The following is a 27,395-nucleotide window of genomic DNA, read 5'->3' on the forward strand; positions in this document are numbered from 1 at the left end:
TGGAGATAGTGCCCCTTGGGTGTCTGGCCTCAGGGGGCAGGTGCTTCTATGCGCCCCCCAGGGGTGTGTCCGCTTGTGCCTCCACCCCTAGGGGTGGACCCCTTGAACTCCGCCCCGGGGGGTGTCTCTTTGTCCCCCAGACTGGGGAGTGTCTCCTTGTGGCCCCGCCCCTAGGGCCGCTGTCCCTTGTTCCTCCCCCATTGTGCGCTCCGCGCTGTTGCCGGCTTCAGGACCCAGTAGAGCCCGCAGGGCCGGTGGGGCGGGCTCGAGAATGGGAAGAGGGGCGCAGGCCGAGCCAATGAGCGCGCGCCTCGGCCCGTTCCTCATTTGCATACCGGCGCGAAGCGGCCAATGGGGCGGCGGCTGGCTGGCTGGGGCGGCCGCGCAGCCAGCGCTGAGGAAGAGGATGGCGGCGGCCGCGGCGTGCGGGTCTCGCCAGCCGGCCGTCCGGGAGCAGCCCCGCCGCGGAAGCGGGGCGACTCCCGGCGCAGGCAGGCCCCTCTACTTCCTCAACACATCTCCCTGGACGGGCGCCCCCTGGCCTGGCCCGCAGAAACCGCCGCCCCCTCGGCCCCGGCGGCGGCGGGGGAGGGCGGCGGCCAGCAGAGCCGGCCGGAGCCCTCAGCCGGCCTCTTCCCGCCCCGCTGCTCCCAGCGGGCCCCCCCGGCCCACGCCGTGGGGGCCAAGGGCGAGGCGGAGCCGGCCGGCTGGCCGCCTTCCTGCCCAGCTGCTCCTGGGCGCCAGCTCGGACCCCCGCCCCCCACGCCGCCTGCCCCGCCAGGGCCCCCCAAGCCGGGCACTGCCCCCCCGGGGCTGCTCAGCCCCACGCAGCTCGTCCCAGGAGGAGGAGGCGGCGGCGGATTCACGCTGGAGGTGCAGCGGCAAAGGTGAGCGCGCGGGGGGGTCCCGGACACCTGGGTCCCGCCCCTCTCCCAGGATGGGGGTGGCCGTGTCCCCTCCGCGCTCGCCTGCCCTGGGCAGAGCGTTGGAGCAGGCAGGGCCCCCCTGGGTCTCTGCTCTGAGCTGAGACCGAGCAGGGGGACACTTCATTCCCCCGAAGGAGAATGTGGGATGAGCCCCTAGCCCCCGCCTCAACACCCCGCCGCTCCCCTCCTCCCCCGGCCGAGGCATGGGCCTGGGAGAATCCAGTCCCGAAGGGGGGCTTAGCTGCGACCCTTTTCCCCGGACCCTCCCCAGCCCGTGAACTAATCTCCAGCCTGAGAGCAAGCAGGGGAATGTCAGTACTATGGAAAGCATGGGGGGAGGGGGCTGAGAGCCAGCCTGGGAAAGTTGGGAGCACCTCCCGGGCGTGTGCGGGGGCGGGGGGGGCGCCAAGTGTATAGCGACTTCTTGTGCTGGTATTAGCCCCTGGATTGCATCCGCCTGCCTTTTGTTGAGGTTCGTTAGGAGAAAGCCCTTAGCTGAGTGGCCTGTCTTTTTATAAAAGCGAGAGGAAGTATGTTGGGGGGGGGGGGGTTGGTTCGGTTCGGTACTACTAATCCCTTCGTACTCCTGCAAGTTTATTTTTATGCGAGTGGGAGCGTGTTTCCCTTTCTGTCTGTCTTCGTGAAATCCAGTCAGTGAACTTTAGGGGGTTCCTCATCAGCCTGAGATCTAGGAGGTCATTTTGACATCTGTCTTCCTTAAGGCTGGGCACAAACCAGCTGGTCTGTGTTTCTGTTTCTCTACTCAGCTCACTTGATATGTTGATACTAGCAGGCATGCTCCTTGCAGAAAAACTTTTCTTCCTCTGAGCCTTACAAAAGTCTGTAAGTGGCTAATGCTTGGTAGTTTGGTAGCATACTGATAAAGATGTAATGAGTGATCAGACTCTTAAAAAGCATTTTTGTGGGGAAAGGGGCTGTTTTGCAACATATTTCTGTCAGAAAACAAGGTTTGAAGTAATACAAATACTGTACTGTATGGTATTTAGCGATCATAGGTTTTCAACTGTTCAGAAGCATGTTTTTTCCCCCTCAGATCATGCTGATTCAATTAATTAAACACAACTTTGTGCCAGTGAATGTCCTAGCTAGAGCTATAATTTGCTCCCCTTAGTTTCAATTCTCTGTACCTTTTTTTTTAATTGTCTACTTCTTGTTTACACTATTGTTTGATGAGCAATATTAATCAATAGCTTGTATGCTATAGGTGTCTTTGGGTGAACTTCAGAGATGGGTACATTGTGTTTCAGTGAAAAAATATGACTGGACTGTGTTTAGGAGAATTCTTACTGGTCTGAAGTATGGATTATCTAATTATAGATTATCTAGTTAATGATTATTCTACTCATCTTGCTCACATAAATGGCCATACAGTGTTAACTGCCTCACTGAGTCTAGGGGCTGAAACAATCATACAAAGAGATACAAGCCCCTTAGTCATGGTCAGTGGTTTGCTAACTTCAGAAGTTGATTGCAGTGCTTAAATAGGAATGTTGTTACTCAAGTTGTAATGCCAGGCAGCTTCTCCGATGCATCTGACCAATGTACTTGTTCAGTGCAGCTGAAAGTAATGGATATGTCCAGTGATCCATAGGACACTGTTACCAGGACACATGAAGGCTCCAGCATCAATGAAGATAGAATCCTTTTATGATGAGTGACTCATGTCAGTTGTCCTGTCCTTTCTTTACTCCTCCACTCCCACATTCCTATCTGCTTCCCGCCTCCCCACCCCCCATAAAATAGTGACCATTCCTGTCTCAGTTCCCTTAGGTAGATGGAGAGAAGCCCCAACTGTCATGTTTAGCTTTTTACACATTGCAGATTACTGTACAAAATATTGTTATTACATAAGATCTAAAGAAACAGTGTTGCTCTGCAACATTTTCCTGCACAGCAGACCTGTATACCAAGGGTATACCATGTATGGTCCACAAAGTCTTTATATGCAGGCCCAGGCTACCCTCTCTGTTAGCGATCTGAAAACAACAGTGTTGATCAACAGTATTTTTTTTTTCTTGCAGGTGCACATTAATAACAAGCAGTTCTTCATTTTTCAAGGAAGATATAAGTAACAGGAGATGTTTTGGTTGTGTGCACTTCCTCTTGACTTTTAAATCATAATTAAATCTCTTAGGGAAATTTCCATCTGGATCTCTGCTTCTATAAGCACTAAAGTGCCCCTAACTTTTCAGGTATAGACCCCTATGTACTTGTAGGTATCTTGCATGCTACTGACACAGAGGCAAAATCGTGTGCATGAAGTTTCGCATATGTACACCAATGGAGGCTGAAGAAATATAACTGGATATGTAAATTAACTGTTCAGTGTGACTCTTCCCCTTCATGTGCCAAGTTAATTATAAGGAACTAACACAATATGTATTACACAAACAACCATGTGACTTTATAGTATGTAAACATTCCTTTCCTTATCACATCTCCCTCCTCTTGTCTGAGGTCATTTCTCCCTATTCAGTATCTAGTTTAGATGGTAATCTTCTTAGGTCAGTGACTGGTCACATTTTTTGTCTGTACTGCACCATGCACATCTATGGTGCTGTAATAAATAACTAGGTTCAGTCTTGGGAAGTAATCCGTCTGTCTGCAAAGGGTAGAAATTTCTGCTCTGTATTTTCAGTGGAACAGGTTCCTATTATCCATATAGAGTTTTGGGTTTTTTTTTTTAAATTCCATCATATGTATCAGCCACTGTATCCTCTGTATAATATGGAACAGAAAATGTTTCACAATAGCTGCATGTTTTTCTGTCATCCCAAATCTTGTACAAAACAATGAGGAAAACAATTGCATTTTAGTGGGACTCCAGAATTTAAATAGTAGATATTCAGTTTTTGCTGTATGGTGGTGCTCACTCAAATGGATTGAACTATTTGTGTCATGTAAATAAGCTCCAAATCGATGTATTCATAACATATCCAATGCCCCTGTAATACTGTGGCACAGCTGTTGATTCGATGGCACTGACACCCATATAATTACAGGGAACATTCTAAATTTATTTGTACGGTGTTGCTAACTAGGATGTGGCTTCACTGAAGAACTTGTAATGTTTGGATGCTATTGGGAAGAGCCAAGACAAGAACATAAGAAGAGCCATACTGGGTCAGACCAAAGGTCCATCTAGCCCAGTATCCTGTCTTCCAACACTGGCCAATGCCAGGTACTTCAGAGGGAATGAACAGAACAGGTAATCCTTGAGTGATCCATCCCCTGTCACCTATTCCCAGCTTCTGGCAAACGGAAGGTAGCTGACATGTCTGGTCAATATAGACCAGGGCAAACCATGATTACCCTCTACTAGGTGGAGGGTTTAATGAATATTTGACCAATGTTATGCCGAACACAGTTTGCTCAGGTCCAACGTGACTGGTCAGTGACGTGATGCACGGTTGCTATACAGTTGTCTAGTAAAGACAAGCCCGAAGGGTGGAAAGTTCCAACACATACCCCTTATTAATATTTAGCCTGAGAGAATATGCTAACAGCGCTTTCTTTCTTGAGCTGCCTTATAAATCTCAGTACCCAATTTTAAAATGCTGCTGGCTATACATTGTACATTTAAAAGAAAGCTTGAAGGTTGAAAGCCTATGTCTTTTGTGCATATGGGCTGGTAGACTATCTAAAATTACGAACATGCTTTTTTACCACCTTCTTTTTACTGCCTGTCATCCCTCCTCCCTCTCTCCTTCTCCATCTTACTCTGTTCTTTTGTTCTTTCAAAGAATAAGGTTAACAAAGGAGGGAGGAGGTGAATAGGGAACAGAGCAGCATTGCCAGATTTTAATGAATTTCTGCACCTGGGCCTGAAATTGGCTATTTTCAGAGTCCTCAGTTATCTGATTCCATGGCAAACTGTGCCAAGTTATGAAAGCGTGAAGAATGAGAGCAACAGCTATGCATGACGTTGTTTTATTTTGCACTTGTGAGGTTTTGGTATGGCACTAATGCAGGGAATAACAGTGAAATACATCTGCTGTGCATTTAGTTTAGCCTGCAAACAAATATCTGGCTGGATCAAAACCTCAGTAGTCACAATGCCATTTCATATTCTGCATGCAGTCACTTACTTTCCCAAGTTAAGCTGTTTTTGGCTTAGCAATTGGGGGAACTGTTCATAATAATGTGTGGTTGCTAATAAATCAGAAATGGCTTAAATAGATCATCTTTTTAGGTGGGTGATATTAAAATATGATTTATTGTTAAGGCTGACATTTTTTTTAAATAGCTGCTATTAATTGTGTGTCATGTTGATCTACTCATTGTCAAATTAATTCAGTATGTAAAGGGGGAGAAATATCCCACCAAGCAGCTACATCTGTGACTGCTGATGTCATGCTTTGCAGCACCATCATTCATACTTGAAGAAACATTTTATCTTTAAGCCATTAATGCAAACATACATGTTTGATCCATATGGCTGGGGCAACATTTTATCAAACATTTTTCAAAAGATATGTTATGAAGTCATTACTGAGACTCAAGCAGATCTTAAATTCATAATATAGATGCTTTCTATGCCATTTAGTTTTAATTTTGTAAGACTTCAAATGGCTTTTGATAGTGCACTGAGCTCTCAGTACTTTACAAGAAGCAGAAGATACTAAACAAAGAACAAAGTCCCCAGCTTTTGAAGAGCTTGCAGTCTGCAGGCGCAAGTACAATAGTGGCATGTGCTTTGTAGAGCTGAAATGAATAAATTCACAATTTACACTTTGTTCGTTTGTCTAAATGTTAGCCAGGCATTAGCCTAGTCACTGTTTAGCAAGTACCGTTTTCACGCATATAACTTGTACCTGCCTTCTTTGCAGTAGCAAACGAGTTGTGAGTGTAAAGGTCAATGTTTGCATGGCTAGCTTCTGTTGTGCCCACCAATCATCCTAATATTCATGTTCGCAATTCACCAAACAAAACAACAAACCCACTGTAACATATGTCTATAAAAGAGGGGCTGGTCTGCAGACAAAATGTGCCTTGATGCACTCTGCACTCCGGCCAAAGAGTCCTTAGGCAAAATTTCCACTGTGACTGACCTATGAGATCATTTGGCATCATCTTCTAAAGGAGACCAGCAGCTTTTAAAAATATCTTTTAAGATCCCAATCAGGGAAATCTATGTGTAGACTTAATTATACTTGCAATTGTTCTTATCTTCATGCAATTGCTGTAATTTTTCAAAGCAATTAATTGCTTGTGAAAATGTCATTGACAAGTGCATTAGAATCAACTATATGCTAAAAAAGACACAGCAGTGCCTTTTCTATCACTTTTACCCCACCTGCCTGCCTGCAACTCACTCATGCCAGCTTGCATCATCCCTGTTCTGGAGAAACCACTGCTAGAGGCGAAACCAATACAAGTGAAATCCTTGCCCTTTTCTGAGACAGTAAAAAATGAATGCTGCCAATTGAGATGTACTCATGAGCAATATTAATCTAAACACTTTATAACTTATAACAAAAAATGGGGGTGTTCTCGTCTCAACTTCTTAGCAAAAATATGCCAGCAGATTCTGTAGCAAGGTCTCATATAACCAGGACTTCATTATTTTCACGGTAGGCTACCATAATTATGCTTTCTGAAATACCATAAATTATAGCTGTCCAATATATATGTAATGATGCAGTATTCATGGGGAGGTTAATAGCTTACTTGAGAACTTACAGCATTCAGTGATTTTTTCAGTGTTCTTCCTCCCCCTTCCCCCCCCATCCCCACTCAGCAAACTAGTGAGGTTTTTACTGCATTTTGTTTTAAAATGCATCCTCTAGGTTTGAAATCTATTTGAGATCTCTGTTTATTTTTTAAAACAAAATCTATGCAATTCGCCTTTTAAAAGAATATCTTTTCTCCCCAAAACTGAGGTAGTGAACTAGTGTTTTCCCTCAGGTTTTGGCACTCAAGTTCAGAGAGCTCACGGTGTGCAACAGCTGTACCATTTCTGAGAGCTGAGTGTGTGTGTGATGAGTCAATGTTTAGACTGTCAGATGCTTTTTACCATAACAAGTCTTAGAGCAGGAGTCTCTCGTCTCAATAACTGCAGATAAGTGGATTGTTCGAACTTACAGCTGCTTAGCTGATTGAACTGATGGCCGTTCTACTGTGTCTGTATTTGAATTGCATGCCCCAGTGCTGCTGTATACTGTTGACATAGGATTAGGGAAGTTATCATGGGTGATCTAGAACCAGTCCGTGTGAGGTGTTAGCTTAATAGCACTGGGATGTGTATTTCCATTTGTTGCAAGCTATTCACTAATAGGGGGATGAGGCAGGTAGTGCAGGTTATTTACCACCAGTTCAGAGAGCTCCTTCAAACTGCAGAGAGAAATTGGCTCTCTAACCTTTTTTGCAGTAAGAGCAGCAGCTAGCCAGTGACTGACTGTTTTGTAGCTCTATACATTTCCCCTGAATAAATGGTTTTATTGTTTGGTTAGCTGGAATAAAACTTCAGTATCTACCCTGTATATCTTTCCCAAATAGTTAAAAGCTGTGAAATTGTAAAGGTAAGCATGCCTGGAGATGCCTGTGATCCTTCATAGAAATATTTTGGCTCTGTGGTTTATTCAGAGTTTAAAAATGCTTTAGTACTCAGTCACACAAGCAAACAATGAAATTTAGATTGTGTAACAAACATGAAGTATTTTTGATAAAGCAGGTAACTACGTACTGATTGCCCTGAGCTAAGAACATTCTGGCATTGTTCAAATGTAGAGTTCTTAAACACCTACATAGCTAATCTTTGGCTTCTGGCTGTTATTTTTATGATTTATTATAAATGACTATTACAGTTTTACCTTCAGAAAGCTGATGTTAAATTGAAGTCTTTAATTGTTACCTTGTAAGCAAAGTAATTATATTAGAGGGACACTCATCCCTCAGATCTGTGCCCTTAAAAAAATTATAGGGTGCACTCAGAAGTGGATTAAAATTTATTATGGCCCTGGGCACAAAAAAAAATTTGGGCCCCCCACACTTTGGGGGGCCCAGGAGTGTCAGAACCAGAGAAGTTGGTGGGGCCATGCCTCCCCACACTTAAGAGGTGGGAGGGCCACGCCCCCCACTTTTTAACGTGCATAGTAGCATCAGGCAGAATGGCCATGGCATAGTTTGGGGTGGGGGAGGCGTAGGGGTGTTGCCTCTCAAACTGCAAGCCTTGGGCCAGAGGTGACAGGAGGAGCGGTGCCACACATGGTTAGGCACTGCCTTGGGCACTGTCAGGGTTCCTTCTCCACTCTAAACTCTAGGGTACAGATGTGGGGACCCACATGAAAGACCCCCTAAGTTTATTTCTACCAGGTTAGGTTAAAAACTTCCCCAAGGCACAAATTCCTTCCTTGCCCTTAGTATCACTGCCACCACCAAGTGATTTAAACATTCAGGGAGGGCCACTTGGAGCCCTACACCCCATTTCCTGGGTAGGCTTGAGAGTAATACCCTAACCAGTTGGTTACAAAGTGAGCACAGATCAAACTCCCTGGGGCTTTAGGACACTGAAAAACAATAAGGTTCTTAAAAGAAGTCTATTTAGAAAAAAAAAAAAAAATCCCCTCTCTAAAATCATGATGGAAGATAACTTTACAGGTAACAAAAAGATTCAAAACAGAGGATTTCCCCTCTAGGCAAAACTTTAAAGTTACAAAAACAGGGATAAACCTCCCTCTTAGCATAGGGAAAATTCACAAGCTAAAACAAAAGATAATTTAATGCATTTCCTTGCTATTACTTACTATTTCTGTAATATTAGATACTTAATTTAGATATGGCTTAGGGCAGTAGGTCTCAAACTTTTTTTTTTTACTGGCGACTCCTTTCACATCGCAAGCCTCTGACTGCGACCCCCCCCCCCCAATAAATTAAACACTATTTTTAATATATTTAACACCATTATAAATGCTGGTGGCAAGCGGAGTTTGGGGTGGAGATTGACAGCTCATGACACCCCATGTAATGACTTTGTGACCCCTGAGGGGTCCCAAACCCGTTTGAGAACCCCTGGCTTAGAGAGATGTGTTTTCTCTGCCCTGGCTCCTCACTGACTGGGAGAGAACAAAGAAACATGATAACAAAAACCTTCCCCCACAGATTTGAAAGTATCTTCTCCCCTTATTGGTCCTTTTGGTCAGGTGCCAACCAGGTTATCTGAGCTTCTTGACTCTTTACAGGGTAAGGAGGGATTTTATGCTACCCTTAGCTGTATGTTTATGACAGGCACAAAGCCCAGGTGGCAGTAGGAGCAGCCTTTGAGCTGGGTGCAGGCACTGAGTGAGCCTGGGGAGAGTGCGGCAGCCGCCGAGGCTGGCCCAGGAGCAATAGGAGCTGCACTGGAGGAGCCCTCCCTGCCTGGCTCATCATTGCCTGTAATCTTCCCAGGGCTCCTCGCTGCCGGGGCAGGGTCCTCTCCCCACAGAGCGTGTCTACAGGCCTGAAGGAGGGGGCAGGAAGCCAGACTGGATTCCCTGCCCTTGGATCCCAAAAGCAGCAGCATGCCCCGGAGAGTGGGGACACAAGCTGGGGGCTGCTCTCAGGTACTCTGGCCCCCACCTAGGGCAGGCAGGGGATCTGGGGCTCTTCACAGTGGGCTGGGCCCACTCAGCAGCTCTGACCACTGCCTGGCTCTGGTTCCTAGCCTGGCCGGGGCAGGGCCACAGTTCCGGCACTGGTGGGTCCCCCTTCCACACTTCTACCCAGGTTCCGGCGCCCCTGTGGGGGCTCCCAAATTGAACGGGGCCCATGCATTAGTCTGCCACTGGGTGTGCTGGTAACAATCCCTATATTTAGGTTGCCTAACACTTCTCATTATAAAAGATTTTGATAATCTTTTCCTGGAAAGTTCTAACACATTCATTGTTTTCAGCAGGCCCTCAAAATCCATCCGGGGGAGGGGAGAGGCTGTGAGCTAGAGAAGTGCTTTCTCTTTGTCCTGTGAAATTCCATTCAGGTTTGGGTGAGAGGCAAATTTGTATTTTAAAACAATGCTTGTGTTCTTCTAGAAAGCTTTAACAGCAAGCCAAGGTGATAACTGAGCTTAACGTTCTAAGGCCTGGCTCGCACTGCTGCCAAAGCATTAGTGCACATTTCATTGGGAGCTGCTAGCACAGTAGTGGGGGAAGAGGGTTGGACTGGATGCACCCCTCCTCAGACCCAGCAGTGGTCACAGCAGCCCGTTTCCATCTCTGGGAAAGCAAAGCTGTTAGTGGACATGGATAGTCCTGTGGCTTAAGTGGTAGAAGTCTATGGGCTTGTCTTCACTACGGGGGTAAGTCAACCTAAGTAACACTACTCTAGCTAAGTGAATAAGGTAATTGGAGTCGATGTGACTTAGGTCGACTTACCCCATGTCTTCACTGCGCTGCGTCAACGGGAGACGCTGTCCAGTTGACTTCCCTTATTCCTCTTGGAGAGCTGGAGTACTGGGGTTGAGCGAAGAGAGACCTCTGCTGTCGATTTAGTGGATCTTCACCAGACCCACTAAATTGATCCCTGCTGCAGCAGTGTCAGACTCCCCCATAGTGAAGACCAGTCCTCAGCTGCAGGATTCAGAGTTCAAATGCTGCTTATGTTGCATGATGGGGAGATTGTTACAATTGTGTATAACCTTGTTTTTAATCATTTTCCTTCATTTAAAAAAAAAAACCTAGGAAATTGCATTCAGAACAAGGTAAAAGAATATTTAGGTTGAAAAGAAGATCAAGTATTTGGAAGTTGGGGAAATGTCAGAAGTACAGTTGCCATGCAACCTTAATCCTAAATAACATCCTTTTAACAGTTTTTAATGTAACACATACATCAAGCACTATTCTCAACATATCCCACACTGAGGCCATAAATTGGTTGTTTCATTTCTAAATGTGATCTGTATTTGTCACATTATTTGGGTCACTCAAGATGCAAATGTGTCCTATGCTTTTTGTATGGACAGACCTACATAGATGCCAGTGTGGGGTGAAATGGGATTTGGAGAGAAGGTTCTAACATCTTTCATCTAATGCTGTTCAGAGGAATCAGTGCAATCTAAATAGCCTTTGTAAAGCAAATTTTTGCAAGAGCACCAATGCCCAGAGTTAGCCTGAGGAAATACTGGCTCCCAGCAGTCTTTCTAGGTGCTAGCAGGTAAAAGGTGACATCTGGACTTGAGTTTGAAAAGAACTAGGGTTGGTGGTGAGGCTAGAACCTTGTGTTTGTGTGGATCTAGAGCAGCATTTCTCAACTAAGTCTGGCAGCACAGCATGTGGCAATTACACACCCACCCACCTTCCCCACTGCCAGAGAGAGGTGCCAGTCACTTTTTGGAGCAGCCTGAGGTAAGCGCCACCCGGCCAGAGCCTAAACCCCTCCTGCACCCCAGCCCAGAGTCTGCCCCCAAACTCCCTCCCAAAGCCCACACCCCTTCCTGCACCCCAATCCCCTGCTCCAGCCTGGTGAAAGTGAGGGAGAGTGAGGGAGAGCAAGCGACTGAGGGAGGAGTGATGGAGTAAGCCGGGGGGAGGGGGGCGGGTTGGAAGAAGTGGGATGGGGCCTTGGCAGAAGAGGCAGAGTGGGGGCAGGGCTTGGTGTCCCCAAAAAAATTAAAATCAAAATGGGGGTCCTGATGTTAAAGTTTTGAGAACTGCTGGTCTAGTGGGTAGAGGATATTGATTTGATGGAAAGATGGTGGGGTTGTGTATAAAATAACTACAATGAAACCTCTTTACAAATGTGTTAGGTACAAGCGCCTTTCTCGGTCAAATGCTTGGAGATGCTGCAGTTCTACTGTATTGGATGCTTTTATTTTAATGAGACATGTGAATGAGCAACCACTTATTCTACCGGCGGAGTGCAAGTTGGCTTTCACAGTAGTGTATGCATATGAGTTGTCTCTGGTAATCAAAACAAATATCCATTCTGGCAAATATGCATTTCACTAAAATAGAATATGCTTTCTTCGTATTTGAGCATAAGCTTTCGTGAGCTAAAACCCACTTCAAAAGATGCATGCAGTGGAAAATACAGTAGGAACGGGGGCGGAGGGGGGGGTGTACACAGGGTTTGGCAACACCCATATTTTCCGTGTCCTCTAACTGCAGGGAGAGTAATCAGTTAAGGTGGGCTATAATCAGCAGGAGGAAGAAAAAAAACTTTTGTAGTGATATGGGGGAGGGAATTAGCATGGGGAAATAGGTTTTACTTTGTGTAATGACCCATCCACTCCCAATCTTTATACAAGCCTAACTTAATTTGCAAATTAAGGTTTTACTTTGTGTAATGATATTTCCCCATGCTAATTTTTCCCCTACTGTTACTCTCACCTTCTTGTCAACTGTTGAAATGGGCCATCCTGATTATCACTACAAACTTTTTTTTCTCCTGCTAGTCTTGTACATTTCTATCCCCTTCACCCACTTCTAGAATACACAGAGCAAAGGACAGCTCTACCTCATATAACCAAGCAACAACTGGAAGTATCCAGGGGGCTCTTGGAGGTCTGGAGGTGGGGTTGCCACTGAGAATGGAATCCAGCTCTGTAGAGAAGCAGCAGGTCTTTGGCACAGCACCAGAGTGACAGTTTGACTCCCTTGCCTTCTGGTATGCCTGCCTCAGCTTCTTTATCTTTGCATCGCACTGATGTGTGTCCCATTTGTAGCCCTTATCCAACATGCCACAAAAAATCTGACTGTAGGTATCAAAGTTCCTGCGGCTGGAGTGGAGCTGGGTCTGCACAGCCTCCCCTCCCCACAGGACAAGTAGATCCAACAACTCAGGTGTGCTCCAAGTGGGAGAGCATTTGCTGCGTGGAGCTGCCATGGCCAGCTGGGAAGATGTGATGTGAGCTCTCGGTGCCGAGGAAACAGGAAGTGGAATTTCAAAAATTCCCAGGCCTTTAAAGGGGGAAGGGCAGATGCCTGTGTACTTGGGTGCAGGGCAATGGAGTTCAAACCGCTGACCAGAGCCTCTGGTCAGAATGGACATTGTGGGACACCTCTTGGAGGCCATTTACAGCGACATAACCAAGCGCAGTGTCTATGCTAACACTTTATCAATATAACTTTTCTGCAAAAAGTTCTGTGCCTCTCATCAAGGTGGTTTTATTTTGTCGGCAAAGTAGGAGAGTTTTCTTGGCGGAAGGAGCATTGTAGGGTGTATACCTCCACTGGTTTGTCAACAAAACTCTGTAGTGTAGACAAGGCATTATTCTGTGCCAATGCTGAATACAAAGGAGCTCTTCTCCAACAGAACTAATGTTGGTCCTAGTGAGCTTGACTCCACTGCTCCTGCTTTTGAAGTGCTACAGTATGTGTGAGAGCCCATACACACAGAAACGTAATTCTCTTACTGCTTGGCTCAGGAGGGAGACTGTAGGTAGGGGAAACTATTCTTTCCTTTATTACCCCCTCCCCCTGTAGTATCGGACTTGTTTCCCCCTTTTCTTTCTTGCTGTCTTCCCCTCCCCACAGGAGAAGCTCCATGAAACTGGCAAGGATCCTGTTTCATGTCTAAATTCTAGTAGCACTTGGGGACTCAATGTGCTAGCTGCTGTACAATCTGTATCGCTCTTCTGCTGCTGTGGGAAACACTCTGTATATCAGGAGAGGTGGAAGCATGAACCTCTTCCTGACATTCCAATGAGCCCATGCTGAACTAAAGATTGTATAACCTTTTCCCGGGTAAATATTTTGTAAAGATGTAACCTTGTTTAACATCATAAAGCAAACATTAACTCCTCACAGGCTTTCAGAAAAAGAATATACACAACATTTGTATAAAACAAAAGAGAGAGCAGTAAAAAGCAGCATGAGAATAGTTGAGGAAATATTTAGATAACATCACCAAGGATGCTGAAGCAGCTGCTAAAAAGAGTGGTAGTAAATCAACTCAGCAGGGTTCTAACTGGCAAGTTCACTCCAGCCCAGGGCCTGTTAAGGAAAGACCCTAACAGAAAACAAGAACAGCGTGTGATGGATGGAGCACTTCTTAGAAGCGCTAACCAGCACTACAGGAAGCTATTACTGCTTTTTGACAAGAAATCAAACACCCAGAACTAGACATCTTAACATCTTGCATCACAAACAAAGAAATGGAAGGTGCAATAAGTTTTTTAAAGCTGAAAGTGAGGACCAAGTCACTGGGGAAATTACAGTGTGATACAACCATTGATAAAATCACTGAATTGTCCAAGCAAGTGTGGAACCAAGGAGAGCCACAAGAACAATGGAAAAATGGCTGTATATTCAAAATACTAAAGCAAGGTGACCTAAGTGATTTCAGTATCTGGCAAGATATTGTACTCCCTTCCAATGATAGGCAAAGGCTTCTGCAGAATCAAGGAAGCAGTTGAGGCAAAACTAAGGGAAGATCATGTCTCAACCACACTTTAACCCTAAGAGTAATCATTGAAGGAGAACATCAGGTGGTAAAACCCACTCCTCATAAACTTCATAGATTTTTAAGAAAGCATTTGACAGCCTCCATTGCTGTTCATCTGTATTATGATATGCCAGTAGAAATAATTATCATCATCAAGTCTTCAAATGAAGATGCAGCATGCCCAGTTATCGTGAACGCAGACTTGAGGGAATGGTTTAACATGGACACGTGTCAAACAAGGATGCATTCTTACCTCTCCTGTTTGGCTTTGCCATTGACTTCATTATGAGAACAAGTGTAGATGGATCCAACATGGCCATGGTTTAACAGAATCAAAAAAAAATTTTAGTATACTTCTGCTGATATAACTCTCAGAGTATGGCTACACTTACAGCTGTACAGCTGTGTAGGGAAAGCGCTGCGGTGTGGCCACACTGACAGCTACCAGCGCTGCGGTGTGGCCGCATTTGCAACGCTATTGGGAGTGGTGCATTGTGGGCAGCTATCCCAGCGTTCAAGTGGCTGCAAAGTGCTTTTCAAAAGAGGGGCATGGGGTGGAGTGTGACAGGGAGCGTGGGGGAGACAGAGTGGATTTTTAGAGCTGACACTGTTCTCAGCTCCCTGCCTTGCAAGTTCTAAGGACTGGAAGATACACAGCACCTACCTTCAATCATTTTAAAAGTTTTTTTGACCCCTTCCCCCACCCCTCTTTTATTCACTAAATGCAAATTATGCACTCCTAAATAGCCTTCAGACCACATAAGCAGCTGCTCAACACGGACTCCCTCTCTCTCAAGCAAACAGCTGTGAACATTCCAAAGCAATTCCCCTGCCTCCGCTCGCTCGCTGGGGCAAAGAGCAGCTGTGTTGTTTTTTTAGATAAGTAGCTCCGGGGAGCTCGGAGTTCAGCCATTCTCCTGGTTTGTTGTGGACAGGAATTCTGGGATACCTCTGAATACCCTGGAGGCCAATAAAAGCGCTTTTGGTGGCCACACTTGATGAGCAGCGCTGCAATCGTTATACCCCAAGCAGACCAGGTGTACAGCCCGCACTGCAGCCGGGGAGTTGCAGCGCTGGCTGTGCCTTGCAAGTGTAGACACAGAGTAATCTGCAGCGCTGTAACCTCATCACCAGCACTGCAACTCTCCAGTGTAGCCACACCCTAAGTGACTGTTCAACCAACATGCAAATAAAGACTGAACATCATTGCAAGAAAGATGAGGTTAATAATGAATTACAAAAAAATAAATCCAGTGAGATCCCAGCAACTCCCAACTCCATTGAGACATTACATTGGAAGGCAAAGGAGTACAGGAGGTGAATCAATTCACATACCTTGGCGCTAATATGCAACCAATGGAGATATCTGGAAGGAAATAATGTCATGAATTGTCAAGATGACAACTGCATTCACCAGATTAAACATGATTTGTTCATCAAACATCTACAGCTTAAAGAACAAACTATGAATCTTCAACGTAAATACACCCATTCTTAAAATGAGAGGGAATGGGTGGAGATGTGTTCCTACTACTTTTAAGAACGAGAGTTGAGTTTCCACTTTTTGATCTGTTCTTAACTAGCTTCTTTTCACGCACCCAGTGACCCCTTCCCTCCTTGCTCAGGTGAGTTAATTGTCTGCAGTGACTAACCCAATCCTTGCTCTTGCATTTAGAACAGTAGTAGCCATTCCATCTCTTCTTCCACCTTTTACTCTTTCATGGACAGAGTACTGGTCCGCTAGACCCCCATCTTTCCTTCCACACTGGGGTTTGGTGGAAGCATCTTCACCTTCTATTTTCCCACAACCTTTTGCTGGAGCTTTCCTTTGATCAGAGACGCAACTGGGGAGCCCTTACTCCAAGCAAAGGTCCCAGCAGCAAAGGACCCAACTTTAGAGGCTGACTGCAGCTGGTGTTCTCCTAACAACATAAGGTAAAGGCTGTCTCAGGTCCTATACTCATTCAGAAAAGGAGGGGATGCTCACTAATTGAAACTCAATGTCAGTGTCAAATTAAGGGTAGTATTTGTTTTACATAAACTCTTAAAAGATTTTTCTATCCTTAGTTGCTTTCTCGGCAAGGATACTTTATTTTATTGTAACAGAGGATCTACTCCTTTGCTCCTACCTGCTGTTGGTTTCTACCAGCCAGTTTCCCCTGGTATATAGCTCACAGATTTTATTTGCTTGAACTGAATTACTTTTCTTAAGAATGCTGTATTTGGTGTATAAAGTGTTAGCTCAGGTAGGATTTTGGATGAAATAACATGCACTGCTTGAGCTCCTAAATGTCAAATCTGTGTGGTATTTGTCTTTAAGGCAGTTTAAACATATCTGTAAATGTGCTACAGTAGGTAGTTGTCTTTAAGACATCTTACAGGTGAATTTTCTTTGTCTTTAAATTACTCTTAGCGCTGAGAGCTCTGGAAACTCCTCTAATTATAATCCTTTATATTCCAATTCATAAAGCTACAGGCCAGGAACTTCATCCTAGATAAATCTGCGTAGAACAGAATAAATCCATTTTAAATATGGTTTCATCAGGCAGAACCTGACAAGTGGTCAGCTCATCCATGTAATCCAAGGTTTCTTATTATAAGAGAGCCTCACTAATTCACACTATGATAATGGGTATGGGGTGGGGGGAATAAAAAACAAGTTAACAAATTGCAAAATGTTCTTACACTTATTTTGACAATGGTAGAAAGTGTTATGGTACCACAGTATACTCTGTAAAAATACATTTATAAAAATAAACCATAACAATAGTAAAACTGTTGTTCTTTAAAACTCTGCTGATAGGTTCATGAATATCTAAAATAGAATCAGTCTGTTTTAGTGAGGTGGTATTTTACTATTAAATCTCTGCACAACTTTTGTGTGTGCAAATTATGGCATATATGAATTAGTAAAACTCCGTGGCACCCTTATTCCATAAGAATATGTCTTATTCAATGCCTTGGACTTCCAAAGGGAAAACAATTATCCTGCTTTGGTAGAAAAATCTTAACTCTGTTAATGCAGCTAAACTGGAGTGAAGTCTCCTGTTTACACACTAAGGTGTATTGTTTGTAGTTCAGAGTGTGGGGTGGGATCTTCCTATGCTGTAGTGTGTGTACTGCTTCTGATATCTCTTCCTGACCATCTCAACTTCAAGACGCTGCAACTGTGGGAAGCAAAGCTTTGTGATATTCAAGAATGGATAATATTCCGGACACTTCTTCAGTGTGCAGGCAAAGCACATCGTCAAGTGCCTAAGTTTGGGAGTGAAAGAGGAAGGTATTAATGCAAACACCTTTTTCATTTCTTGTCAAAATGCAATCTTTTAGAGTGGATCACCTAGACATGTGCTCTCTCCATTCCTAACATTGAGCCAAATGGACTGGGATTAATTATTTTATTTAGGAAAAAATAAACTTCAGTTAGATAAGCTTCCCCTGGTCCTAGAGTGAGGTTCCTCTTGGATAATTTTCATGTCTAATGTGTCAAACAGCAAATAAAAACTCAGAGCAAGCCCAGCAAACTGAAGTATGGGCTAAGGAGAGAAGCCAGAGGTTTGGAAGATTGAACCAAGCAAATCTGACTAGAAACTCTTATTGTAGTGTCTGGGTTTTTGCTCCTAGCGCAGAAGTGGGCTGTCAGCAGATCTGATTTCCTGTGAATTATATGGTCCAATTTCAGACAATGAGTGTAAGGCCCTTCTCCTTTCAAATACATCTAAACATCAGTGGACTTGGCCAGTTTTTCCCAGAGCAGTATGCTTCACCATCATAATGCTTCCTATTATCCTGCACAGGCTCTGAAAATGCACCTTCCAAGGTGAGATGGCTGCTTCCTAACAGGTGGTTTTCCTCTTTTGGCTGGAGTTGAACATGGCAAGTGGGACTTGCATTTGCTCCCCAGCCACCACTTGGACATGAATGCAAGTAGGCAATCCAAAAGTGAGCCCAAGACCTTTTTGCTCTGCCTTAGCATAACTAGTGATGGAGAATACCTTTTACTAAACATCCAAATATGTTATAGAGACACTTAAACTGGTTGATTCTAACTAACATCTGTTGATGTTTTTAAAGACAATACAGTGGACTTAGTGCTACTCTCCTAAACATGCTGAATATATCACACCCCCCAAAACCTGGAATCCTCCCATAAAGTTCAGAGCAATAAATACAGGTGCTGTCTCCAGGAAGCAGATATTCTCGCTGTCCTTCATAATCCTAGAGAGTTAATTTTACAGACCTTCCTGGAATAAAGAACAAACTCTTTCCTTCCTGGTACCTGCCTTCTAAGTGGGATTCATGCAGCCAAGCAAGGAGAACTTGTATTTGCATATCCCCGTGGTACTCTACACTTTCATCAAGGTGGCTTTGCCCATGGATTCCTACAGGTAGGGATTCTGTCTACCACTATTATTTGGCTAAACCAACACCCTTTTATGCAGCTATTCTCCTACCACCACCACACATGCATCTGCATGCATGCGCGCACACAGATAGAATCAGCAATCCACATCTGTGAGACTTTTGTTAGACATGGAGAAAACCAAAGTAATGGCGGAAGGAGCTAATAGTGTTTCATCACTTCCTGATGGGCTTGATGCTGTAGACCTAAGAGTTCTCAAACTTCATTGCACTGCGACCACTTTCTGACAATAAAAATTACTACACAGCCCCACAAGTAGGGACTGAAGCCTGAGCCTGCCCGGTGGGGTGGAGGAATAAAGCCAAAGCCCAAAGTCTTCAACTCCAGGTGGGGGGCCTGTAACCTGAGCCCTGCCACCCAAGGGCAGAAGTCTTCGGGCTTTGTGCCCTGGGCGGTGGAGCTTGGGCTTCAGTTTCGGCCCCAGGTCCCAGCAAGTCTAACACCAGTGCTGGCAACCCCATTAAAATGGGGTCGACACCCACTTTGGGGTCTTGACCCACAATTTGAGAACTGCTGCTGTAGACCCCAATACGTGAGTCCTGTGATGTTTCCTAAACTTAGGTCAGGGGCTGAATTCCAGATCTGAGAATGTTGCATCTTGCTTAATGGCCTTCTCTGCACACCAGGAATTGTTTGATTTATGTGGACACCTGTCTATCTTGGATGATATTGCAGGCTGAAATAGTGCTGCAGTGGCCATGCTTGTGGCTGTGATGGCTCCAAAATAACCATGAGTAGGATTGAAACTACTTTAAAAAGAACTATGCAAAGAAATGTTTTAAAACTGCAGTTTTGGCAGAGAACATTGGGGAGTACAGGTGATCCATTCCCCATCGATGTACCAAGTTTCTAGCCATAGAACACTACCAAAGACAGTTTCTAACACTAATCAGCTCACAAATGAGAAGATTTAACATTCCCTCCATTCTTGTATACAAGGAGCAACTCAGATTTTTCAAGTAAGTGCTTGCTTGAGCTTTGCTCTTTCCAGAGAACACCTGAACAACTCCACTAAGAGAAATTAAAGATGTCGGATTTGCTTTCTAGTGAAAATGCCAAGTTCTGTATTGGAGAATGGCGTTACATATTCCCTTAAGCCATAACTAGTTGTTAATCACATTTGCTTTTGACGGTTGCTTTTGATGCCCTTTATTGCCAAGGGAGAAAAATGCAGACAGTAGTGTAGTTTGTCTTGAGTTGTCTTGGGTTTGTAAGTGACACACGCTTACAAAAAGTAGACAAGAATGGTAAATCATGGTTTTGGGTTTTTTTGATCTGGGTTTCAGGAATGTATGAAGGCATTTTTCTAATAATTTGGACAAAGTGGATGGATGCTTTTATAGTGAAATGCAAAATACTAATTGGAATTCTTACTACAGAAAATCATCTAATTTTAAAATCCTTATCCTAGGGCATCTTAATATATAGGCAGAGCTGTTCCTGGAGACTTTCTCTTTGTACGGTTATTAAAAGTGACACTTTTTACTTTAAGCGTAGTAGGAAAAACTGGTAAGGGTTTAAGTTAGAGGTGCAGATATTCTCATAAAGGGTCTTTGCTTACCATGCAAACTGTAGATCTTGCATTTGCAGGAAAAGTACTGTACAGTTGCAACTATGACATAATGATTATTTACTGCTTAAACATGTTAGTCCAGTCACACTTTATAGGTAGCTCTGACAGTATCTTTAGAGAACTTGAGAAAAGTAACTACAAGGGTGGGGAGGTGGAAATAAACATTTGTCATATTAATCTTTTTATAATAGCTATCTAAAAAGTACCATTTTTACTTGTAAAGTTAAGTGCCTAAAGGTAGACACCTAAAGCCATATTTGGATGTATAAATGGGATTCTCAAGTATGAGAAGGGAGGTTATATTACTTCTGTCTTTGGTATTGGGTCTGACAGCTACTGGAATACCATGTCCAGTTCTGGTGTCCACAATTCAAGGTAGATGTTGAGGAATTGGAGAGATTTCAGAGAAGAGCCACAAGAACGATTAAAAGATTGGAAAAAGACCTTTATAACGATAGATTCAAGTAGCCAAACGTATTCATCTTAGCACACTGAAGGTTAAAAGGTGATTTTATTACAGTCGGTAAGTACCTAGATGGGGGTGCGGGGAATTGATAATGGGTTCTTCAGTCTAACAGACAGAGGTATAACAAGATTCAATGGAAGATAGAGTGCACGTTTTTAACAGTGAGGGTAATTAATCATTGAAACAATTTACCAAGGGCTGTGATGGCATCCCCATGACCGGCGATTTTAAAATCAAGATTTGATGTCTTTCTAAAACATATGCTGTAGTTTTTAATTTGGGGAAGTCCTATGGACTACGGTACAGGAGGTCAGACTAGATGACTACAGTAGTCCCTTCTGGCCTTATCTATGAATCTGTTTAGGCACCCAAATAATAAAGCAGGCTGACTGTTTTTTTCGTCTTTCAGTTTTGACCTTTAGTCTTTTTTCCAGTTTATTTACCAATGTGTGTAGCTGCTTATTTTTTAAGTGCTTGATGAAATTCCTAGGAGACTAACTGAAAATCCTTCGTCAATAAGAGCCAGCTGTGCAAGAGAATATCTAGCTTCTGTAGTTCCAATTACAGAATTATTCTTGATAAAATAAACAGTTGCTCCTTCTCATAGTTCTTAACGTAAACACTGCTGTCATTTTGTTTCCCCTGATATATAGGGATATTTGCCTATATTTTAAAGATATTGGTCTTTAAAATCTTACAAAACTTTTTTTTTAAACCAAAGCCCTCTTCCTTTTCTAGTACAGTCTCTGAATTGGCTTCTGTTGATATTAGTCCAGTTATGATAGTGCATATTACAGAATTAACAGACATCTGTCAAGAAGAACAGAAGAAAAACTTGGGTATCTGAATACATGGGGTGTTTATGGCTACCAAGACAAAGGGAGAAGATGTAGAATATGAATAGTTACAGGGAAGTACTATTACTTGGAGGTGGCTTCTTAGTGCCGATTGGGTCTGAACACATCATTCTTGTGGAGTATATAGCTTCAAAATCCTTGATCACATTTACATGTTCACTGGTTAATGAATGATCTAAGCCTTTTACAATAGGAACCTGTTCCTCTGGGCAAGGTCCATTTCCCCACGCTAATGTGATACACTATTAACCTTACACCATCTCAGTGTCTTGTGGATTCTCCCCCCCTCCCCCCACCATCTTCCATTTTAGGATTTTACATGGACATGTAGTACCCCAAGCATCCTCTTTAATAGCCCTTTCTATATTTTTCTTAGTCCTTCTGTTGCTTTCATTGAGCCAGAACTGTTTTTAAGAAGGCTTTTTTAGTTTGTCTAAACTCATATCACAGGAAAAGTAATTAGTCCAATTTTCCGCATTGAGGAAAAGCACACAAGCTATGAGAAGATTTTTCCCCCCTCCTACCCTAGGTGAGGGATTTTTCCCACACCTCTCATTGGGTCTTTTAAATTTGTATTGCAAAGATTCCTGAAGAGTGGTAACTTGCAGGCAGGCTTTTCTGTTCTACGGAATATATTTTGATTAGTCAAATGACCTCTTTGTTAAGAGAGCCGACTTCTTAAAAAGATGAAACCCTTTACTCAGTATAAACTGCTTGCTTTGGGAACTCTAAGGTTCTTGGCCTCTTCAGAAGTTTAAAGATGCTGAGGTTTGAATATTTCAGCTATCTTTTGCGAGAAGTACAATATCTTAAGACTTCGTAGATCTGTTGCAGTTTCTGATCTCAAAGGCCATGAACTAATATTGTTCACTCTTCATGGTGTTGTACATTTTTACAGAAGGCGTTTTATCTCCCAGCGCTGCTCTCTAGAATTTTTAGAAGACATAGTGGAATGTGCCAGTGTACGAAGGTACTTTTTCAAAAGCAGCATTAATCTTAACTCGTTGCATGCAAGTCCTCTCCTCCCTCCACCCTCCTCAAAGCTGAATATCTGAGGTCCTGCATGCTAGTGCTGCCATCTGATCATAACACTTACATCTTTGTTTTAGATCACTGAATAATTCTTTTTAATTGCAGAACTAAGCACATACCTGGATCTCCAAGACACGCAAGCTTGAAGAAGATGCACTTCATCAAGAATATGAGACAATATGATACAAAGAATAGCAGGTAATGTTTTTTTATTCACTTGGAGTCTGATTCTGACATCCTTATTTGCATGAAGTAGGGCTTAACTCATGTGAATAGTCTTTCTGAGTTTAGCTGGGCTATCCATCTAGGTGAATAAGTACCAGTTTACATGAGTAAAGCTGGCAGATTTGGGTCAAATAATTACAGCTTAACACACACGAATGTTGGGGTTGGGCTGGCTTATCCAAAGATTTGATTCTTGGACCCTGCAGTAAATGGGATGTTCATCTAAAATATATTTGGGGCGGGGATGTGGAGGGGAGATAAGATTATTTTTTTTTTAATTTTATATACATGTATTGTATAAATGTATTTGTATGGATACATTTTACATTTGCTAAGATATGTGAGGGTAAAAGCCAACAGGGAGCCTCAGATGGTTGAGTAGTGTGACACTTGGGGAATTGTTTGGGTCGGAAAAGAACTTTGTGACTTCAGCTCTTGAAGTGGAGATAATGAATGCAAAAAAATCTGATCCTTCTTATTTGTGAAATTTGAGTAAACTCTATGGTTCTATTTTATAGTGTTTAATACTAGACTATTGTTCTTAGCTCCAGCTAATTAGAGAGTCTGTATGCTCCAGGGAATAGGGAATGGAATGGAGGTCTGGAGACCTGAGTTGTGCTCCTGGCTGTTCCATCAGTTTGTTGTGTGACGCTGTACAAGTCATGTAACCTCTCTGTGCCTGAGTTTCCTGGGCAGTAAAATGAAGATGATAATCTGTACTCACTTCTTGTAAAGCTCTCTCAACTGGGGCGGGGGGAGTGATTTATGTAGGAGCCAAGTATCCCCTATCAATGGAACCTTAGAAATGTAGGGTTGGAATGGACTTCGAGGTCATCTAGTCCAGCCCCCTGCAAAGAGGCAGGACCAAGTATACCTATACCAACCCTTACAAGTGTTTTGTCCAATCCTCATCTTAAAAACCTCCAATGACGGGGATTCTGCAGCCTCCCTTGGAAGCCTATTTATTGCTTAACTATTCTTAGAGTCAGAAAGATTTTTCTAACATCTAATCTAAATCTCCCTTGCTGCAAATTAAGCCATCTTGCCCTATTTTTAATATGAACTCCACAACCATCCTAGGTTCTTTAGAGAAGCCATTTAAGAAAAACTTTGTGTGTGCACACTTCATAGGAAACTACAGGGTTACTAGCAAGGCTGCTGTTTTATAGCTGCAGAAAACTTTTGTTTCAGTTCTCATTTTAATCTTTTCTTCTCTGCTTTCAGAATAGTATTAATCTGTGCTAAACGAACCTTATGTGTGGCTTTTTCTGTCCTGCCATATGGGGAGAGCTTACGAATAAGGTGAGTCTATATTTGTAACTTGACATATCTGCACTGCTTTGAAGTGTCCAGTCCATTACCATATATAACGGACTAATTTATGAAATGATGTAGCCTCATAAGTGAGTGTAACTGTAATATACCATAGCCCATTTTAGTATATCCTGAAACAAAAGAAAATACATATTTTAAATGTGTTCATCAGACTTAAGGCCATGTACAAAATAGCAATGCACTCATTGAGTAGTAAAATAAAATATAAAAATCAAATTGATTCAATGTCAATTAAACTACTCAACCAGACTTCCCATAGAGAGTCAGTAAAATCCCCCCTCCTCCCCAATTCATCCACCAAAAGCCCATGCATAGTAGCCAAGTGTAAAAGTATAATTAAGCAAGCCAAAAATAATTTGAAAAGTAGCTAGTGAAAGACACACACAGTAACAGCAAAATTTTTCAGTACATCAGAAGCAGGAAGCCTGCCAAGCAGTCACTAGGGCCAGTGGATGATCAAGGTGCTAAAGGAGCACTCAAGTAAGAGAAGATTGTTGCAGAAAAGCCAAATGAATTCTTTGTGTCAGTCTTCACTGCAGAGAATGTGAGGGAGAGTCCCACATTTGAGCCATTCTTTTTAGGTGACAGATCTCAGGAGCTGTCCCAGATTGAGGAGGTTTGGGAATAAATTTATATATTAAACAGTAATAAGTCACCAGGACCAGAATGTATTCACCAAGAGTTCTGAAGGAACTCGGATATGAAATTGAAGAACTACTAATCGTATTTTTTAAAAGGGTCAAGACGCAATCCTAGCAATTACAGGTTGGTGAGCCAAACTTCAGTATCAGGCAGATTGGTTGAAACTATAGTAAAGAACCAAATTATCAGGCACACAGATGAACACGATGTGTTAGGGAGGAGTCAGCACTGCTTTTGTATAGGGAAGTCGTCCCTCACCAATCTATTAGAATTCTTTGAGGGTGTCGTCAAACAATCCAGTGGATATAGTGTACTTGGACTTTCAGAAACCCTTGACAAGGTCCCTCACCAAAGGCTCTCAAGCAAAGTAAGGAGTTATGGGCTAAGAGGGAATGTCCTCTCATGGATCAGTAACTCCTTAAAAGATAGTTTATTCCTAAACCTTTTTTCCTATCAGTTTTCACAGTGGAGAAGTAACTAGCAGAGTCCTGCAAGGATCTATACAGAGACCAGTGCTGTTCGGCATCTTCATAAATGATCTGGAAAAGTAGTAAACAGTGAGGTAGCAAAGTTTATAAATGATATAAAAATTATTCAAGATAGTTAAGTCCAAAGCTGACTCCAAAGAGTTACAAAGGGATCTCACAAAACTGGGTGACTAGGCAACAAAATGGCAGATGAAATTCAGTGTCGATAAATCCAAAGTAATGCACATTGGAAAACATAACCACAACTGTGCTTACAAAATGATGGGGTCTAAATTAGCTGCTACCACTCAATAAAGATCTTGGAGTCATCATGTATAGTTCTCTGAAAACATCTGCTCAGTGTGCAGCAGCAGTTAAAAAAGCAAACAATGTTAGGACCCGTTAGAAAAGGGACAGATAAGACAGAAACAATCATCATGCCACTACATAGATCCATGACACACCCACATCGCTAATACTACACGGAGTTTTGTTTATCCCATCTCAAAAAAGATATATTAGAACCATGAAAAAGTACAAAGAAGGGCAACACAGTGATTAGGGGTATGGAGCTGCTTCTATATGAGGAGAGATTAAAAAGACTGAGACCACTCAGCTGGGGAAAGACAGAAAATGGGGGAAAAGACTGAGGTCTATGAAATCAAGAATGGTGTAGACAAAGTGAATAAGGAAGTGCTATTTACTCCTTCACATAATACCCAAACAAGGGTCACGCAATGAAATTAATAGACAGCAGGTTTAAAACAAACAGAAGGAAGTATTTCTTCACACAACATACTGTCAACCTGTGGAACTCATTGTCAGGGAATGTTGTGCAGGCAAAAAGTATAGCCAGGTTCAAAAAAGAATTAGCCATTGGTGGACCTATTCTCCATGAACTTATTAGCCAAGATGGTCGGGAACGCAGCCCTATGCTGTGGGTGTTCCTAGACTTCTGACTGCTAGAAGCTAGGACTGGATGACGGGATGGATCACTCAATGCATTGCCCTGTTGTGTTCATTCCCTCTGAAGCATGTCACCAGGCAGTGTTTGAAGACAGGATACTGGGCTAGATGCACCATTGGTCACAGTGGGTCAGACCATTCTTAAGTTTTTATGAGGAGTATGCTTTGGGATTTAAAAGGGAAATAGGGTCACGTTCCTGGAGACGCTTAGGCCCATGCTTAACTTCATGTATGTGCCTAAGTGTTTGCAATATCAAGGCCTAAGACATCTTTCTTGATGCAAAAATCTGACAATGAATAAGGGTTGTGGCGTTAGGATAGAAGCCTTTTTTTCTTTTTTCTTTTTTTTTTTTTTAAGGTAACCACTTATGCTACACTTTTAGGAGTTTTACACAATATTTGAATCCTTTATTGAAAACGAAAAGTCAAACTACCTCTCTCTCCTTCCTCCTTTTGCCGTCACTCTAATAGTAATAGTAAAAGATTGGAGCCAGGAGTCTTGAGTTTACTTTTGTTGGCCAAAAAAAAATAAATCTAATCAAAAAAGATGGAGTGCGATAGGTATTTGTCACCAATTGTGCTTTTGTTTGGCCTTTGTGTGTGTGTGTGGGGGGGGGTTGGTTCATTTTTTAAACAGTTTTTTATATATATATGAGAAGGGCATTTGCTACCACCTGGGCCAGCCAGCACCAACATCCAACAACTTGAGCTGGGAAGTTCCATTCTCTTTAACTTAATAAAGGACTGAAAACTTGCCAGTCCTCATAAGAGAAACTGGATAACTCTATTGAGTTGGTCATCCTTGCCAACCTTATTGCACTGTTTGCAGTTGGCTCTCTTCGAAGTTTTGAGGTAGTGCTCAGTGCCCTATTAGCTTTTTTTAAAAATATTTTGGTCAGACTGTTCATTATTTTGCACTTAGAGCTGATATATCACTAGAAGTAAAGGCAACTGCTATCTTTCCTGACTCTCGTTTTCAGCCATAATAATTAATACTTCAAGATGCTCTTCTGACTCTTTTTAAAAAGATGTATTAAGCCCTGAAAAATAACATTAAATGCTGAATGCCACTAACTTTGCCTACTACCAAGAACTGAAAACAA

General features: G+C 43.0%; 1 protein-coding gene across 1 annotated transcript in view; it reads left to right on the plus strand.

The window, feature by feature from the left end:
- Positions 1 to 406: 406 nt before the first annotated feature.
- The window catches only part of CABLES2 (Cdk5 and Abl enzyme substrate 2), a 42,400-nt gene continuing 15,411 nt past the window's right edge, over positions 407 to 27,395 (plus strand). The window contains 6 exon segments of the mRNA XM_032802272.2: positions 407 to 430; positions 433 to 582; positions 585 to 658; positions 660 to 887; positions 22,763 to 22,855; positions 24,107 to 24,184. Coding sequence (XP_032658163.2) covers positions 407 to 430; positions 433 to 582; positions 585 to 658; positions 660 to 887; positions 22,763 to 22,855; positions 24,107 to 24,184 — 647 coding nt within the window.

Source organism: Chelonoidis abingdonii, chromosome 14 (assembly GCF_003597395.2).
Source record: "Chelonoidis abingdonii isolate Lonesome George chromosome 14, CheloAbing_2.0, whole genome shotgun sequence".
NCBI classification, from domain to species: Eukaryota; Metazoa; Chordata; order Testudines; family Testudinidae; genus Chelonoidis; species Chelonoidis abingdonii.